Source organism: Harmonia axyridis, chromosome 3 (genome assembly GCF_914767665.1).
Source record: "Harmonia axyridis chromosome 3, icHarAxyr1.1, whole genome shotgun sequence".
NCBI classification, from domain to species: Eukaryota; Metazoa; Arthropoda; class Insecta; order Coleoptera; family Coccinellidae; genus Harmonia; species Harmonia axyridis.
In genome coordinates this window covers 54,620,920-54,640,412 of record NC_059503.1, presented here as the reverse complement: position 1 = coordinate 54,640,412, position 19,493 = coordinate 54,620,920, and the positions used below count along the sequence as shown (strand labels likewise).

The following is a 19,493-nucleotide window of genomic DNA, read 5'->3' as shown; positions in this document are numbered from 1 at the left end:
TAAAAAATTTCTGTAACGTTATTTGGTAATATTTGAAATAAAGTGGGGAAAAAAAGAAAAATCAAGATGACAGAATTTACTTTTCTTATGATATCTCAATAACCGGCCCTGATAATCTCGATTTGTTTGAACTGCTGGACAATGCTTCTATGAATGCAACTTTTTCTCCATTTGACCGACCTTCTAACTCTTATGGTTTAAAAGTTACCAATACAATCCCATTGAAAAAGTGGCCACCCTGTATAAGGCGTGGTTCCACCATCTCCAGGATATCATGTTGCTACAATTCAAGTAACAAAGTACTTAAAAATATGTTACCATCAACATCTACCACAGATGTAACGGCGATTCCAAATGAAAATTATAATGAAAACAAAACAATCGTGGAGAACAACAAAAATAAGGACATTACAACACCAGAACAAATCAATTCTGGTTGGAAAACGGTAATTAAAGGACGAAAATTACAAAATAAAGACAAAATTATATGCACTGGATCTAATAATAATTGCGGAATAAAGGGTGCATTAAGGAAGAAATGGATGTATGTAGGAAAAATAGCGGGAATTGTTAAGGAAGAGGACATTATAGACTATTTGGGAAAAATGGAAGTAAAAGACGGAATAGAAGTGCGAAAACTAGACACGAAGGGTTCAAATTCGGCGTTCAGTGTGGGTGTTGCATCAGAAGAACTATTTAAAAAGTTGGGCGCCCCAGAATTCTGGCCTGCAGGTGTACTGGTGAGAGAATTTTCCTTTCGCGGATTCTTCTCTAGGAATAACAAAAATTGAGCAAGCTACAAACTCTAAAGCAGATAAAATCGCTGCCAAACATAAGAACCTTAGGCTGGGAGACATCCATGATCACCTTACACGGGGTAGAAGTGACTTGGTGGCCGCCCATTGCAGATTGACAAAAAGCCAGAAAAGACCTGAATATATAGCCATTAAGCTGTTCAATAGGCTTCCAATGGGAATCAGACAGTTACCACTGCACAAATTCAAGAAGACAGTCAAGAAACATCTAGCAAATGCCGCGGTATATAGCACTGAAGAATATCTAAATTAATTTTTTTTCTTTTTTCTCATTACTGTTTGGACATGTGTAAAATTATGTATTTTTAGCACGAATAAATTATTATTATTATTATTACTGATGCTCAAAACAAGAATCCTCAAAAGCAAACAAAATTGGGATATTGCAAAAAAAATATGTACAAGGCAATGGTCGGAACAGGTAATAAACACCTTTCGATTGTATAAATCACCAGTAGTAGATGGAATATTGCCAGTACTCCTGCAGAGAGGAAAGACATTCTCGCCCATCTCCTGAAAATTACAAGAAGCTGTGTAGCACTGTGTAAAATATGGAGAAGGACTAAACTAATGGTCATACCAAAATCAGAAATATGGGATTGATCTCCGATCTCTCAGACCCATTCGCCTAACATCATTTCTACTGAAAACGATGGAGAAAGTGGTGGATAAATAAATAGAAAGAAAGAAATAATTAATAAAGGAGAATCTGAAAACAAACCACTTCATAAATGTTGGCAAGCTTATAGATGTACGTCATGATTGTGAAACCGATAATAACTTATGGCGTAATAGTCTGGCATGCCAAAGAAAGTCAGAACAACATAAGGTTAGCCTGTGTTTGTATTACTGGAGCTATGAGAACGTGCCCATTGGAGATCATTACGGATCTCACACCTCTTGTGATAGATAGAGTATCCTATGAGGGCACCCTAGGACTATCCAGGGAAAGTACCAGCACTAAGGGAATTAGGTCTATTTGGAAGACAATCAAGTTAATTTGTTGCCTTGGTCCACTAGATCTCCCAATCTTTCACCAATTGAGTCTGCTACAGTATGGGAAGATTACTTCGTTCATCCCATCATCCTGTAATTTTTACTAAAACACTAGTTATTAGAGTATCAAAAACACTTCTTTAAAATAATATCTTGTAATTTTTTACAGAGTCGGTATGGAAAGTTAACACCCTTATCTCAGACGCTTCAAAACGACCCAAATCTACAACTCTGCTCCATTCTGGAGAGGTATTACCTAGAAATAGGTGCTAGTGTTATCGAAAGTCATCTTAAGGAAAATGAGATGCCTCAATTGTTCACTTTAAGACAGGGCATTGTTGTTCTTAGCAGACAGTGGAAAAACATACTGTACACACCTTTATTAGGCCAACATACCATGAAGTCAAGGGTGAAACCATTGAGTACAACAATTGCTATTCCTGAGGTAACCGAGGTATGTTCTATACAAAAAATTGTTATGGGTGGCTATTGTTTCCTATCGTCCCCCCCCCCCACCAAACGAATTGTTGCCAATTCCCCATAATGTCCATACATGCTTCAATATAAGAAGCCTACTTGGTCTAAATTTAAATATTGAACCGAGAGATATTTGCCTATAAAATTAAACATTGCTAGACTCGAGTAAAGTTATCGATTTGATATTCTGATATTTGTTTTAATAACTTAACCTCTAATTTAAAATCTGTAGATTTTTTTCTTGTTCAGGTGAAGCCAGAGTTCCAAATGGATATGATATCAGAGACCAGTAAGGAGTACTAATTTATTGTTTATTCATCTTCAGTAGTTCAATGTCAAGCAAATACACTCTGTTTACACTGGCGGATTTTTGTTCAATGTACTTTTACACCCTTGTCGTTTTTCTTTGCTGACTAACATGCTTCAACTACCTTTTTGTGGTCTCCTTTTTTATGTTTGCGATGTGTTAATAGATAAGACCATTTGAGCAAGTTCGGATGGTCATATCTTGAATTTTCTTTGTTTTTCGCCTACTATATTGTGTTTTCGCTTCTTTTTTCGGTACTGGTCATTTTTCACTCAAAAATCAAACGCAGGAAGTGACACTGACTGATGGGGAGACGAGTGCTAATGAAGAACACGATATTTCCGACGAAAATGCACGCTTGTTACACAATTTCAAAACTGGGACGGGTAGGTTATACAGCGTGTTACACTTTAGATTTCAATCTAGGTCGCTTGATAGGTTTAGTTTTTATTTACTGGAAATTATTGGGATATAAATTATAATAATTACACTAACGCTGAATCATTCATTTTTGATGCTTTGTTTGACTAACTAGTTTAAAATAGGATGGAAACAAATGTACTTTCAGATTGAAATAAACTTCATTGAATACTGGCAGCAAAATTCATATACTGAACTTATTCCAACAGTAACAGTCGATTATTATATTCAATAGATATTATTGAATCGCGATGTGCTCCACATGAATTAAAAATATTTTTCATTCTGCCTACTTTTTCAATGAACATTACTTTTAATCTGAAAGATGTATTCAACTCCTTTGCCACACTGACTTTATTATAATTTTCATAGATATTTCCACACAAAAAGATCATACAGAACAGACAACTTCTCCTCGATCTTCAGGATATTTAGATGGTACTGGGCCCAATCCGCAAATCGCTGTAGTACCCAGAGGTGTGGAGAGCATGCTAACATCACCATCCCCTCCTGGTAAGAACATCAATACATCTTCTGTAGAATATATGTGTTTCCTGGGCTTTAAGGTAAATTAACTGGTGTGTGCTGTTTTTTTAGTCCCCAATAGGAAACGTAAGAAGAGTTTACCTCACGTTCCACCTCCTAATAGTAGTCGGGCAAGTGTAATTTTGCCCTTGCTTAATAACGGATATCCTTTTGTTCAAAAAAGGAGCCAACCGGATGATAGTATAGGTATTATATGGTTTTACTAACAAATTTAGAATAGAATCTAATTTATGTTGTCCAAAATCCCGATATAACCTCTAATTTTCAGGTTACGGTGCACTTAGAGAAGATAGGACAATAATAAACATGGGTTCGGATCCGAGTGAAGTAAATTCAGGATCTAGCCCAGAGTTGCCTTCAAGTCCTCTTCACAGAACCTTGGGAAACACAAACTTCTCTGAAGATATGTATAGTTGGATGGCTAAACAAGACACGACAACTAACACTGGCAAAGCACCGTTAGAAGGTGAGCTCAATGTTTTTGATTATTTCAAAATAGAATACATATATTCATCATTTCCAGGTTGTCTTGAATCAAAAATAAATACCCTTCAGACTGAATCATCTGGTGAACCTGATACTCTTCCTAGGGAAAACTTGGCTGCTCCTGAAGTATCTCTAGCTCCAATACAAGATTCCGGGAGACTTTTAGATGCAAATCAAATATTCCAACCTGTTTTATCTGTTTTAGGAGTCATACCGCAACAACTTAGGTTCACAACCGTTTCTGAATCCTGTAAGTAAAACTAAACAAGTTTATGTAATTACTAATTTTTTCAAAGCTGCAGGTAATGAAGTCACCACATTGGACGCTTTAGGCTCCAATTTCTGCTTGGTTGGTAGCATGGATACCATGAGGATTGACATAGTAGTATCGGAGGCAGATTATGGAAAACATGAGAAAAAGAAAGGAAGAAATAAAAACAAGCAAAAATTATTCATTGATATTCCAGTTGGTGTGTATCTACTATAAGTTTTAAATGTATTCTAAAATAATCTACTCAACTTTATTTCAGATGAATCTCCATCTTTCGTTTGCGAGAAGATATCTGTTGAGATAGAAATTGAAAGAATTGCCGATATGAATGTTAATGAAATGATGAAATCGGAAAATATATTTTATATTTCAAGAAGTCAATTGAAGAATCATACCAGCACAGTTATTAACTTCACTATTGGTAATGTTTGAAAATATTTTTTTTAGTTATGACAAAAATATTGATTTTTTTTATAATTATTGATTTCTATTTTTTTAATTAGGTGTCCATTATATATCTCAAAGGGTTAATATGCCTTTACTGAGATTACTTCATCAAATTTCAAATATGTATCAAAATGTGAAAGATGCAAGAAATGAAATGCACGAACAACAACCTACTGAGATTCGTAGACCGAAAACAAGTGCTAGCGATCATCTGGATATGAAATTACATTCTTCCAGTAAGTTGTCATCTTTGGATTGATAGATACCTTGATCTTAAATGAATAAGCTTATTTATTTTAATTGATTTTTCAGATTCTGCACTTCATGATCATCATGTCGATCTTTCAAAGCAACTAAGTATCAAAGTATCAGATGCTGGTTCTTATACTTCCTCTCAAATGCATAAAGCTGCTATATCTCCGTCTCCTAGCCTTCGTTCAAGGCCACAGAGCTTCGCACAGAAGCTAATTTCCACAAGTAAAAGCGTAAAAGGATACATAAACCTCAATGAAGGAATTGGTACACCTATTACTATGAGCAGCCCCTCAGGTTCTGCTTTGGATAGGGCCACAGTTTCTTCAGATAAAAGTATGACTAATGCTGGAAGATGTTGGAAAACTATTTATCATCTGATCGATTTGTATAGTAATATGCCAGAGACCAAGACAATCAACCACAGGTATGGAGTAATAGAATATCTAGTGCGAAGAAACGAACATTTCTAATAAGTAAGGAATGTGATTTTCGCATGTGTTGCGCACTATACTTTTTCCATGATTGTTAATAACTAGTAAATTTTCACAAATAATGAATTGAAGTGCTTAAGTTGAATTAATTTCAATTTCAAAATGGCCTTTGTTGACAATATTTCAAAAGAGAAAACTATAAGACTTTTAGAAAAAAATCTTCAAAGACCCCCTGACGAGAGCTCAAAAGCTTTTGTCTTCGCGTCATTTTTTCAACTCATTTCATCAACTTGACCATATTGTTGATTTGTTTCAGATTTTCCATGGGCAACTGTGGAGACATCTCTGAACATTATAAAGGTAATAGAAAATACGATTTACTTACAGAAATGAAATCATCAGAAGAAATTGATAAAGAGATGACCCCTCCCCTAAATATAAATAAAGATTCAAGTGAGTTATGCATGCTAACGTGAAAAATATTTTAGTACATTGAATTTATTTCGCATGAAATTGCATGAAAACTGCAGAATGTTCAAAATTAGGTAGTGGATCTTTGGAATGTTTTATGTTGTATTTATGCCTTATCAAATAAGGAATAGCAAGCAACAGATATCACTTAATAATTATTAAGTAACTAATAATTGAAATGCAGATCCAAATTCAAGTAGAAGTAACACATGCACATAAGTTAGTTTCATGTCATTTAAATGAAGGTAATATTATGTTTTCATAATAAACAACTTGATTGATGTTCAGTGAAATGGCAAAGCTTGAAAGGCTTTTTGAGTTGTTAACCATAAATTAATCCACTTGTAACGCTTTCAAGTTGATACTTCACCTGAAATCTTTCATTCTGATGTGTTCCAACCCAAGAAAAAGGGTAACTTTTGAAAAAAGTCATATAAAAAAACTAAAAATAACTAAGTTCAAAAGCCACACAAATTTGTGCGAATTTTTCACATAACACAACAAAAATTGTACATATACACACACTGGCAAAATAAGGGGAAAAGGCAAAATCTCAACAGAGTTTTTAATTCATTTTCTCTTGAACCCTTTGACCTATTTTAGCAATTCTTTGTTCGAATTTTAGCTTGATTCCTCGGTAACATAACTGTTCAGATGCTGTACTCATTTACTCCCTTTTTTTTCATATACAGGGGTGAACAAAAAAAATGAAAAGTGAGGTTTCTTTCAGAACATCCTGTGCAGTTGATCGTTGATAGACGAGAATGGTTGTGAATATTTGGATCTTGCCTCATGTCTTCTGAACATTTCTTCTTTTTAGTATTTACGATGTCTTAATTTTTAGAAAAATTACAGCACATTGAATGGTTTCAGTATACTGCAAAAAAATTTGTTCATTGAATTAACTTTATTTTATTGATACAAAGTACTTTTTCATCAAAATAATGAAATTTTATTCTATTCATTGATATTATGAATCCTCGTATCAATATCACGATTATGGAATTGATATTGGGTGTTCCTTGTTTCAATGAAATATTCATTGGATAGAAGAACTTTTTTCATAAAATGTTTAAAGTTGTACTTTAACTTCTTTGGACAATTTCAATTGATACAAAATACAACCAATTGAATAATGAACCAAAAATTGTAATAATTAACATTTCTTCATTGGTCTAATGAAAGTTGTTCCTTGATTCAATGAAAACTTTTAATTGATATGATTAACGAATTTTCATTGTATTCATTATTCTGCTTATTCGTTGAAAAATGATAACAGTACAATACAAATAAAAAAAGATATTGTTAAAAAAATGAGACATCTGATTGTTTGTAAACATTCTTATTTGTCAATGAATCACTCCTCATGGTGTTTCGAATAAAACATTAGTTTTCATTTTTTCTTGTTCACGGTATCTGAGCAGTTATATTCCCAAGGAATCAAGATACAATTTATAAATTATGGCTAAAATCAGCCGAAGGGTTCAAGAGAAAATGAACTACAAACTTCCTTAGATCTGTCTGTTTCCCTAATTTTGCCGGAGTGTCTAATCGATAGTTAATCGGCTGTATGAACATTTTCATAAAATAATATGACATTCAATTTATATAGATGAAATAAAATGAAGTTAATATTAGTGAAAATCACTTTTTTTATATATCTTCATCAAGTAAGGACCGAATCCATTAAATATTTAACTTATAGTTGTTATTTGACAATTGTAGTTTGCTATTCGTTATTTGATACTGCATAAATGCACACTCATGTTTTTTTTTATCACATTGTATAAATTTAAAGACTAATGCAATCAATGCATAAAAGATTTTTAAAATTATTTGGAAAATAAAGTTTAACTTTTTAATAATCATTTATTTGGTTTTCTGGAATCCTAATTATTGTAATATATAATATTAATTATTCAAATTTCTGTTTTTTAGTTTAATCACGGACTTTTTTCATCATTGCATCTTTACGAAGCTTTCTTCAATTTCCCTCTCTATTTTTACTTAGAATGAATAAAACAAGTTGTGATTGCTGCTATTGAAAATTATGTTGTTCAGCTATAAATCTTCATATATGTTCTTTCTACATAAGACCTAGCCAGTTAGAATTTTTTGAGCTCTCGTTTCCTTATCCACTATATCACGATGACACGATAGAACGAGCGCTCAAAAGGATCTGACGTCAAGTCGTCGCTTTTCTCGAATTCTTTTCTTATTAGGTACTCCTACTTTCAATACTTCATGTGAAAGCTTTTTCTCGTTAGGTTTAAGTAATAGAAATCCCCCGTTTCATTGATTCTATTTATTTACAGAGAGGGTGCACTTTAAACATGTAGAGGTGAAGGATAAAGGGTATATTAGAATGTGTATGTCATGATAAGATAATTTATTTGGAAGAAATTAATAAGATTTAACTTTTGGTGTTTTAAAATAGAAGATTTTGTACAAAATCTAGCTGCATGCATAACTGTTGAAATCTAATCCGATATTGATTCTTCCCATTATCGAATATCCAAATAAATTCAATATTTTTTTAGCAACAACACAAGAACTTTCAAAATTGGTCGTCTTTGGTGTGGCAAGAATACATAGGACTAAATTGCTAGCCACACTTTCTGGTCTCAAACTCGAGGCTGAAATTACCAGTCTCCATTCAAGCTTGACATGCAGAAACAAGAGCACTCCAAACATCCTAGAGTATTCCATAACAGGACAAGTTGGAAAGACCATGATAGTACTCCTTGAAGGCACTGCCCCTAACTTGCAGACTGTGGTTAGAGTTACAATAGGAAAGTCCCAAACGTTATACTCCAGCGTTTCTAAAAGAAGCAAGGATAAAAATGCCGGACTACTTACTATTGGAGCTGTAAGTTGCAGATTTCAACCGAAAATATCACCTTAATAAAACCCAAATACACTGCGCAAAAAAATTAACGCACATTCTGAAAATCTCAATTTCAATGAAAGTTAACTCTACATTGACTTTATAACTTATTTTTTATGTTCTCTCGGGAAGGTTTTGAACGAAACAAGACACATTAAATGGAAGAAAAATTCAGAATTTCACCGAATCTTATGTGAAAGAAGAGAAATAAACAATTTTCAAAATACTGGAATGCTGATAAGTGATTTAATACTTGGTATTTCCACCCCTTGCGTTAATTACAGCTCGGCAACGACGGTTCATACTCAAAATGAGTGATGGGGTCTGGCATTATCGTCCATAAAAATGAAATTTTCACCAATGTATGGGGCAAATGGCACTACATGCTCTTCAAGAATGTTCCTTATATACCTATCAGCATTCATAGCTCCATTATCAACGACTACTAGGTCTGTGCGAGCAGTCAAAGATATTCCACCCCATACCATAATCGATCCTCCCCGAAACCAGTAGTATTCAGGAAATTGCACTGAGCATATCTTTCATGTGGGCGTCTGTATACAAGGGAACGTCGATAACAATGGTAGAGGCAGAATCTAGACTCATCTGTGAAGAGAACTCTTTCCTAATCTGCCTCTTCCCAATGGATAAGCTCTCTCGCAAAATCCAAACGCGCCCTTCGATGGGCTGGGGTAAGAGCTGGGCCTCTTGCCGCGACACGAGGCCTTAAATCATATTCTATGAGGCGATTTCTTATTGTCTGAGTGCTAATTTGCACCCCATGAGTTTGCTCAAGCTGATTTTGAAGGAGGCGAGCGGTTGCAAACCGTTGTCTCAACGAAGAAATTCTCAAGTAACGTTCTTGAATGGCAGTTGTTACCCGTGGTCTACCCTGTCCTGGTCTTCGGACCTTTCTGCAATTCTTGTATGTGTCCACCCTTCTTCTCGCAAAACTACCGCTTGGGCACATTCCTCTTGGGTCAAATTGCGTGTTTCGCATTGCATAGCGATCGAGTGTAGAAAATCAAACGAAAGAAAAACTATTGATCACTAGAATTGATCGAGAACAACTGATTTCAGAATGGAGCCAATACATTCAAAATCTGATAATCTCATTTTTTTTTATTCCTGCTGGGAAAAAACATCTGTATTGAAAAAAAACGTTGAAAGTGGATAACATATGCATGCATAATTCTGATAAAAATAATTATCATTGAGAACACCTTCAGTTGTAGAATAAATTTGAGATTTCCATAATGTGCGTTAATTTTTTTGCGCAGTGTATAATCATATAAACATTTTATTGCCTATTATTACACATGACTTCATGAAATTCGCTCAAGTGTCCAACTTCTCATTCTTTTCTTCATTCGAATTAATTTCACCAAGTAATAATATTTTTTCTCTAAAATATATATTAACAATTTCGTATCAAAGGAAATATGGAGATGTTCAAAAAAGATGGTCTAATTTTCCATAATATGTTTTTTCATCCAAACATTTTCCCACAACTAAAACATCAATGAAATAGAAGTCGTGCTAGTCAAAAGTTTCCTTCACACTGCTACTTGAAAATTGAAGAGGCAAAAAATTAATTTCTTCTTGACTTCCTCACATACAAGGAATGAAATTGTCGTAACCCATCACAAGGTTGAAGATCGAATAATATTGCTAGAGCAGACCGCAACTGTGACCATCCCCACTCCGACATTGAAAGTCGTTTATTGGATATCACGCATTGTTCCACTGGAATAACATTTAATATCTTATTTTTCGGAACGAATTTACCAAATCTGTATATATTTTATCTTTTATAATATCTTTAATTTATTCAAGGTGAACATAGATATTCCCCAACATCCAGTAGCTCTCCATGGAATGGTAACTAGAGGCAGCAAGCAACTAAGTTCGACCATACAAGAGTTGAGGGTCACAAGAACTGCGAGTCGAATGTCTAGAGGTCAACAGGCTGATGAAGAAGGACCTAACAGTCCCAACCATCCTCTTCATATGCCACATATATTCTCCTCCAGTTACATGAAAAGCAACGTATCAGAGAAGAGCCTTTTGCAGCCTCTTGTTATGCAATTTTCCGTGATATTACAGGTATGGGTTGAATACTTTTTGGTTTTTACCTAATGTCTCTTTGAGCACTCGTTCCATGAAGAGTGATCTGAATCATTTCATCAAAGGTGTTCGTTCTGTAGAGCCTTATTCGAAATCTCATATAGATATACTTTAGATAGAATTGGAATGAATATGCAATTAGACACAAAGTGCTCCATTTGAAATAAGTAATTCAACGTTTCTTTGACCTTGAAGGTGGCCTCAAAAATGACATTTATATTCCTTAAAAGATAGTAATATACTAATTACACCAAAAAAAAATCTGTCTTCCAACAGTTAATATTTTAGATGGAGTGAGTAGCTACGGACGCACATTTATAACAGGCCAATTGAAAAGTCCCCGGTCTACCATAATAAAACACATTTTTTTGGCAAAATTCGATTTTATTATTCAACATGGTTGCTTCGAGGACGATACAGCGATTATAGCGATCTTCCAACTTTTCGATGCCATTTTTTTAGTACGATTTGTCTTTCGCTTCAAAATAGGCCTCAGTTTCGGCGATTACTTCTTCATTAGCGTTAAATTTCTTTCCAGCTAGGTTTCTTTTGAGGTCTGAGAACAGGAAAAAGTCGCTGGGGGCCAGATCTGGCGAATACGGTGGATGCAGAAGCAATTCGAAGCCCAATTCATGCAATTTTGCCATTGTTTTCAATGATTTATGACACGGCGCATTGTCTTGATGAAACAGCACCTTTTTTTCTTCAAATGAGGCTGTTTTTAACGATTTCATCCTATAAACGATCCAATAACGCTATATAATAATCGCTGTCGATGGTCTGGCCCTTTTTGAGGTAATCAATGAATATTATACCTTGCGCATCCCAGAATACTCATGCCATAACCTTGCCAGCTGACTGTTGCGTTTTTCAATAAATTATTATTATTATTTCCTCGCTTTGGATTCGGTTCATCGTGTGCAGTCCACTCAGCTGACTGTCGATTGGACTCCGGAGTGAAATGATGAAGCCATGTTTCATCCATTGTCACATATCGACGCAAAAATTCAGGTTTATTGCACTTAAACAGCTTCGAACACTGTTCAGAATAATTAACACATTGTTGCTTTTGATCCATTGTGAGCTCGCGCGGCACACAGCTTTCTCATGAACAAATATTTGTGAATGATATGATGTACACGTTCAGATGATATCTTCACAATGTCTGCTATCTCGATCAACTTCACTTTACGGTCAATCAAAATTATTTTGTGAACTTTTTTGATTTTTTGGTCGGTGACAGTCTCTTTTGGACTTCCACTGCGTTCACCGTCTTCGGTGCTCATTTCACCACGTTTAAACTTAGCATGCCAACCAATGATGGTTGATTTTCCTGGTGCAGACCCCGGAAACTCTTTATCAAGCCAAGATTTGCTTCAACAGGAATATTTGGTGATAATAATCAGAAATCTTTTTTTACAGAGTCTGAGTATAACAGCAGCCCTTTTACCATCTTTACAAGCACAGTATAAAATGGACCAGGTGAATAGCACAGGGTTCACTGGCAGCAAAGCAAAATTCACAATTGATCTTCCACATCATTCATTGAGTTTCAATACAAAATTGCAGGTTTGTGGACGTTTATTTGTTCTAATTTTTTTTTTAATCACACCTTTGCTTGTTATCAAATATAGCCCAATTTTAAAAAGTCGATGAATGTAATGAATCTTTGTGAATAGGGTGACAAAGCAGAGGCGAACCTTCCATCAGAAGCAAGCATTTCCCTTCCCGCTATTCACGTGTCTGCAGAATACATTCCCGAAAACGCAGTTTTGGGTCCGAGAAACGACCAGAGGGAACACGAAGGTGCTGTCTTCAAGCCAGGCGGCTACCTGAATGCAAAAGCTGACATAGGCATCTTTAAACACAGCCTCACAACAGATCTTCTCAACCACTTAGTTTTTGTGCAAAAGGTCTTCATGAAAGAAATCAACGAGGTCATCCAGAAGGTGTACGGTGGAGAGAGGCCGGTCCCATTGTGGCTGGAAGAATCTGAGGAACCATCATCTCTTACCAGGATCTTATTCTCCCTGATTATCAGAATACAGGGCATTGAAATTACAGCAACGACCGCTGGAAGCTCTGCCGTTAGGCTTGAGACAGGTATGTGGATTTTTTTAGCTTTATTAGGTGTAAAATTTTGCTTACGCCGTTTTGCAAAAGATGGCTGTAGAGGTAAGTGGAAGTCGAAATAAATAGATATCATACAATAAGCTTAGGTATTTGTAAGTATAACGTCATCGAAATATTAGTCGATTTGTGTCTGCATCATAAAGTTATTCTCGATTAAACATGACAGCTATCGAGCCAATTTCTCGTCATTTGCGGGAGATTTTAATTATCTGCTTTAATATGAAGAAATATGTGGCTGAGACTCATCAAATGCTCTAAAATACATATGGTGAGGCCGCTATCAGTGAAAGAACGTGCCGGGCATGGTTTCAACGCTTCAAGGACGGTGATTTTGACGTCGAAGACCAACATGGAAAGAGAGAAGGTTTTCGAAGGTGAAGAATTGATGGCATTACTTGATCAAGACTCGTGTCAAATTCAAGAAGAATTGGCAGGATCATTAGGAGTGACGCAAAATGCCTTTTCAAAACGCCTGAAAGTCATGGGAATGATTCAAAAACAAGGAAATTGGGTTCCTTAAGATGTTGAACGGCGTTTGTTTGCTTGTGAACAGCTGCGTGCAAGGCAAGTAATGAAGGGGTTTCTGCATTGCATTGTGACTGGAGACGAAAAATGGGTCAATTACGATAATTCTAAGCGCAGTAAATCATAGGGATATCCCGGCCAAACGGTCCAAATATTCACGGTTCCAAGGTCATACTCAGTATTTGGTGGGACTAGATCGGCGTAGTGTATTGTGAGTTGTTAATACCGACTGAAAAAATTACAGGCGATCGTTATCGAACGCAATTAGTGCGTTTGAGCCGAGCATTGAAAGACAAACGGCCGCAATATAACAAGAGACATGATAAAGTGATTTTACAGCATAACAATGCTGGATCCCATGTTGTGAAAGTGGTCAAGACATTCTTGGAAACGTTGAAATGGAAAGTCCTACCCCACCCGCCGTATTTTCCAGAAGTTGCAGAATGGCACATGGCCTGGCTAATCGACACTTCCGGTCTTATGAAGAAGTAAAAATTGTATTGATTCGTGGATCGCTTCAAAAGATGACCAGTTTTTTCCACGCGGGATTCGTACGTTGCCCGAAAGATGGGAGAAAGTAGTCGCCAGCGATGGGCAATACTTTGAATCAGAAATGTATAACCAGTTTTTTACAATAAAGCCTCGAATTTCGGAAGAAGCCGCGGAAGCAAAGTTGTACGCCTATGTATTAAAAATGAAAATCATTCCTGATTTGATGAAGACTACTTTCAAATTGAATTTATATCTTTTTTATATTCTGTGTTGTAATTTCTATCATTAAATAAACTCATTTTACATGTTGCTTTATAGGTGAAGTTGTTTTTGAGCTATCCAACCGAATACAAAACATATCCAGAGCGAGCAAAAATAGTACAGCGGCTAAACTGTTTGGAAAAGCTCAAGTTGACCTCAAATTATCCCTTGGACAACTCATAAGAAATGCATTGTTCGAAGAAGCAGAAATAGAATTTCAGCCAGTTGCGTTTTTCAACACAAGGATTGGACTTAGGAACGCCTTCCAGGTAAAGAATCAATTTACACAAATTCGAACTTGCATGATGAAACTGATTGTTTAATTGCGTTATCCAGGATGAAATAGTAGAGGGTGAAGACAAAGAAGTCGTTCTGCTAACCCTAAAGAGGCCGCTGGTTTATATTCAACCAGCCGCCATTGACAAGGCCATTTTAGTATGGCTCAATTATAAGAACGCTTATGACTATTGGAATGAAAAAAGGGCAAATTTAAACAAAGAGATGCTATTCGCTACCAATCAAGTTCCGGAGAAGTTTCAACTGGGTCAATTGACAAGTCAGTTGAGTACTCAACACCTTGGCACCCTCTTTATGCAGCTGACAGTGGAGGACATGGGAATATGTCTTCCTTTGAATCCACTGCCTTTGAACTGGAATCAAAGGAACTTTCATGAAGATATCAGGGGTGCTGTGGTAGTGACTTTGGAGAATACCAGTATTTCTGGTGAGTCGATATTAGTTTGAGGCTTGACATAAATTTCTAATCGGAATGTGTAGCTTGCAGTTCGGGCTGTCTGGTGAGCAAAGGAAAATTTTCGAACTTGTGCCTGAGATTCGCCGACGATTTTGAAAATAGTTTTGATGATTGGAAGCCTGACATGAACGATTCTTCAATTATGAACCTTTGTGTTGTAAGTGATGGTACATATGACTTTTGTAGCAGAACTATAGCAGCAAAACAACCGAATGGTGAGTAAAATATCCAGCCATAGAACTATTGAAATACATTGATTGCTACTCGATGAAATCCATAACTTTCCACCTATTTTGCTATATGGGTGTTTGTGAATAGTTGTGAAAGAATTTAGGAAGTGATTCCTTATCAAAAAATAGGGTGGGTCTTTCAAATAAACTTTTTTTTTTTTGAGCCACCCCTGCTTAGTTAGGTACAGCTCCCTAAAAATGGCACCCGAAAAGTAGTTTTCAATTTCATTTATTTCTATCATTTACGTCATCTTCTGTGATATCTTTCTTGATTTTACTTTAAAATAAAAAAATTCCTTTAGAAAATGCCAAATGGTTCTTAAGCGTCCAATGGCAGATGGAAGGTGTGGACATACACCTGGATACCAACATAGGCAAGCAGTTATCAGCCCTAGGCCATACTTTAACAATGCTCACTGGTGCTGAAGATCCCCCCCTTCACATGGATTACGATAGTGATGATAACGACACACCTGATGGACTCAAAGCGTCACAGGAAAGTATTTTGAAAACAATCGGTGCTACAACTGATCACAGAGCTAGGTCCAAGGCAATTGAAAAGGCAATGAATGAGCAAGCAAAGATAATCAATGACTTAAGGTGAGATATTCAACAGGCATCTTTGCAGTAAAACAATATTTTCAAATGTGCATATATTTATGGAGGATAATAATTATTTATCTCACTAAGATTTAAAATATTGGTGTATTGATCTTGTTTTGAAGATCTAATCTGGACTTTTTTAAGTTAAGAAATTAAGATCAAAAACCATGGAACAATATTGGTCAACATATTTATGATTATGTTACCAATTAGAATATAATATGAAATGAAAATATGAAACTAATTGTTCATGGTACCCTGTCAGATCTTTGGGAGCTTCTCACGGTACCATTGAGGATGAGATGAAGAAACTTCACGAACTCGAGGAATTGGTGTACAAGGACTTCCGGAGGGATATGATCCAAAAATTGAGAAGGCAAAGTGTTAGAGCATCTTCCATCAAAAGAAAATTTGGACTTGGTGATAGGCAGGGAGACACTGCATTCAGATCTAAATCGTTTGTTATGAGCCATCCTATGCCGGAGAGGGATTATAGGTGAGTACATAAACTCTTAAACTTACACTGCGCAATAAAATCAACGCACATTATGGAAATCTCAAATTTGTTCTACAACTGAAGGTGTTCTCAATGATAATTATTTTTATCAGAATTATGCATGCATATGTTATCCACTTTCAACGCGTTTTTCATCAATACAGATGTTTTTTCTCAGCAGGAATAAAAAAAGATGAGATTATCAGATTTTGAATGTATTGGCTCCATTCTGAAATCAGTTGTTCTCGATCAATTCTAGTGATCAATAGTTTTTCTTTCTTTTGATTTTCTACACTCGATCGCTATGCAACGCGAAACACGCAATTTGACCCAAGAGGAATGTGCCCAAGCGGTAGTTTTGCGAGAAGAAGGGTGGACATACACAAGAATTGCAGAAAGGTTTGGAGTTTCCCATACAAGTGTGTCCAGAATGTTGCAGCGATTCAGGGAGACAGGTATGAATGTCCGAAGACCAGGACAGGGTAGACCACGGGTAACAACTGCCATTCAAGAACGTTACTTGGGAGTTTCTTCGTTGAAACAAAGGTTTGCAACCGATCGCCTCTTTTAAAATCAGCTTGAGCAAACTCATGGGGTGCAAATTAGCACTCAGACAATAAGAAATCGCCTCAGAGAATATGATTTAAGGCCTCGTGTCGCGACAAGAGGCCCAGCTCTTACCCCAGCCCATCGAAGGGCGCGTTTGGATTTTGCGAGAGAGCATATCCATTGGGAAGAGGCTGATTGGGAAAGAGTTCTCTTCTAAGATGAGTCTAGATTCTGCCTCTACCATTGTGATCGACGTTCCCTTGTATACAGACGTCCACATGAAAGATATGCTCAGTGCAATTTCCTGAATACTACTGGTTTCGGGGGAGGATCGATTATTGTATGGGGTGGAATATCTTTGACTGCTCGCACAGACCTAGTGGTCGTTGATAATGGAGCTATGAATGCTGATGGGTATATAAGGAACATTCTTGAAGAGCATGCAGTGCCGTTTGCCCCATACATTGGTGAAAATTTCATTTTTATGGACGATAATGCCAGACCTCATCGTGCGCGCATCGTTCAGGAGTGCCTTGAAGAGTCTCTCGAATGGAATGGCCAGCAAGAAATCCAGATCTCAATCCGATTGAGCAGGTTTGGGACAACCTCAATAGAAGGCTGAGAAGTTCAGAAAATTATCCAGCTAGTCTTAAAGACTTAGGAATCCAACTCGGAGAAATCTGGGAAGGATTAGATCAGAACATGTTAAGATCACTCATTTTGAGTATGAACCGTCGTTGCCGAGCTGTAATTAACGCAAGGGGTGGAAATACCAAGTATTAAATCACTTATCAGCATTCCAGTATTTTGAAAATTGTTTATTTCTCTTCTTTCACATAAGATTCGGTGAAATCCTGAATTTTTCTTCCATTTAATGTGTCGTTGTTTCGTTCAAAACCTTCCCGAGAAAACATAAAAAATGAGTTATAAAGTCAATGTAGAGTTAACTTTCATTAAAATTGAGATTTTCAGAATGTGCGTTAACAAAGAAAAACGCCAATCTCCATAATTCTATTGAAAATTATGGAAATCGAATTTTTTTTTTATTTGTAAAAAATAATTATTTCTCCTTGGAATGTAACAAAATCGATGAATCGTCAAATTGAAAGAAGACATAAAGACTGAGGGTAATTATTTACTTTATCCCATACTGCTCTAAACAAGATGAAATTTTCCAGATTTACCTATTTTGTGGTGTAGATTATTAATCCGAAGTCAACAAATACTTATTGCCTTTTTTCAAACAAAAAAAAATTCATCAAGGTCACTTCACAACCATCACCTTGGGGAAGAATTGTTGTTTTTTTCGGAAAAACTTTTTTTGAAAAGAGGCGATCAGAGTTTGTTGACTTCGGATTCGTAATCTACACCACAAAATAGGTACGTCTGGAAAATTTCATCTTGTCCAGAGCAGTATGGGATAGGGTAAATAATTACCAGACTGAGTTCATCAGCATCATTGTAAAGCGACTACTTCGACTATCAAGCCGCACCCAAAGTGTGACCATCCCCATTTCACGAATCGAGTGCTATCTGATCCTCAAATTTCAGTTTAAAAATTTCCATCATTCATGAAATGACGGGTAAAATAGTAAAAAAAACTACTGAATACTAAATGCTTTGAAACGTGCAGATACCAATAATATTCTCGAGATAAATTCCACATTGCCTCTTTCACTGTTTTCGGTGTTTTTTCTTTATCGATGAATATTTTGCAGTGAAATTTTATGGACAGATAGTACTCGATACGATCTTCAAAATTAGTAATCGCAACTCCCCTCATCCCTATTCAAAATCAAGGGGTTATGTTCACCCCATTGAAGTTACGGGGATGGAGAAAAAAAAGAATAGTTGTTCCCCTCGAATCAGAAATTGAAGGGACGAGCGATTTTCCACATTTTCATTTTAAAGTAGGAACATCGAGTGTTAAGTTTTCGTTGGACCACCTAGTATATTTATTTTTTTCATCTTCCAGCCCTGATAATGGTCAAGGTATGTCAGGAAGCTACGAGAGCTCTCCAACATCTGGTCCCTCAAGATCTTCGTCTTTGAGAGTCAAAAATATCGACAACGGGCTGAGAGTGCACTTCAACGAACAACCACCAACAAGAAAATCCTCTCTACCCAGCGCGTGCTCAGACCTTAGTATCGCCGGTAATGTTCATGAGTACCATCACAGTAGATTTAAATGTTTATGCCGATCGTAATTATTTTCAGGAAGCCAGATAGATTGGGTTGATCAGTTGGACATCGACGGTGAGAAGGTACAGTTACGTAAAAAGATGCCGAATGAAAATAACCCTTTCGACACGACTCACCCTTATTCTTCGAGCAACTTCTCGAGCAATTCAGGAGTTTCGCAGAAGCCCCAAGAACCGAACGTCGATTTGGAGCTCGACGTTAAAGTGTTCATAAATAGCGGAAAGTGCGTCTTGCACACGAAAGACATACAGACAGTCCAAGAGGATGCAAAGTTGACCAAGATGAAAAAGGACAGGAGTTGTTCGGCTGGTA

The 19,493-nt window shown here is 36.3% G+C and overlaps 1 protein-coding gene across 8 annotated transcripts in view; it reads left to right on the top strand.

The window, feature by feature from the left end:
* Nucleotides 1-19,493, top strand: part of LOC123676902 (transmembrane protein KIAA1109 homolog) — a 57,531-nt gene that overhangs the window by 25,085 nt on the left and 12,953 nt on the right. For 3 of the 8 annotated variants that reach the window (XM_045613193.1, XM_045613192.1, XM_045613190.1), the window contains exons 30-52: nucleotides 1,981-2,265; nucleotides 2,885-2,981; nucleotides 3,388-3,528; nucleotides 3,613-3,747; nucleotides 3,830-4,027; nucleotides 4,085-4,297; nucleotides 4,344-4,517; nucleotides 4,578-4,739; nucleotides 4,822-5,001; nucleotides 5,078-5,444; nucleotides 5,768-5,904; nucleotides 8,238-8,291; nucleotides 8,463-8,791; nucleotides 10,646-10,915; nucleotides 12,359-12,505; nucleotides 12,616-13,039; nucleotides 14,405-14,616; nucleotides 14,684-15,071; nucleotides 15,125-15,316; nucleotides 15,634-15,931; nucleotides 16,200-16,430; nucleotides 18,955-19,133; nucleotides 19,197-19,490. In XM_045613193.1, coding sequence (XP_045469149.1) covers nucleotides 1,981-2,265; nucleotides 2,885-2,981; nucleotides 3,388-3,528; nucleotides 3,613-3,747; nucleotides 3,830-4,027; nucleotides 4,085-4,297; nucleotides 4,344-4,517; nucleotides 4,578-4,739; nucleotides 4,822-5,001; nucleotides 5,078-5,444; nucleotides 5,768-5,904; nucleotides 8,238-8,291; nucleotides 8,463-8,791; nucleotides 10,646-10,915; nucleotides 12,359-12,505; nucleotides 12,616-13,039; nucleotides 14,405-14,616; nucleotides 14,684-15,071; nucleotides 15,125-15,316; nucleotides 15,634-15,931; nucleotides 16,200-16,430; nucleotides 18,955-19,133; nucleotides 19,197-19,490 — 5,107 coding nt within the window. Of the gene's footprint in view, nucleotides 1-1,980; nucleotides 2,266-2,537; nucleotides 2,578-2,884; nucleotides 2,982-3,387; nucleotides 3,529-3,612; nucleotides 3,748-3,829; nucleotides 4,028-4,084; nucleotides 4,298-4,343; nucleotides 4,518-4,577; nucleotides 4,740-4,821; nucleotides 5,002-5,077; nucleotides 5,445-5,767; nucleotides 5,905-8,237; nucleotides 8,292-8,462; nucleotides 8,792-10,645; nucleotides 10,916-12,358; nucleotides 12,506-12,615; nucleotides 13,040-14,404; nucleotides 14,617-14,683; nucleotides 15,072-15,124; nucleotides 15,317-15,633; nucleotides 15,932-16,199; nucleotides 16,431-18,954; nucleotides 19,134-19,196; nucleotides 19,491-19,493 lie in introns of all 8 variants that reach the window. The other 5 variants (XM_045613191.1, XM_045613195.1, XM_045613196.1 and 2 more) reach the window with 5 other exon arrangements.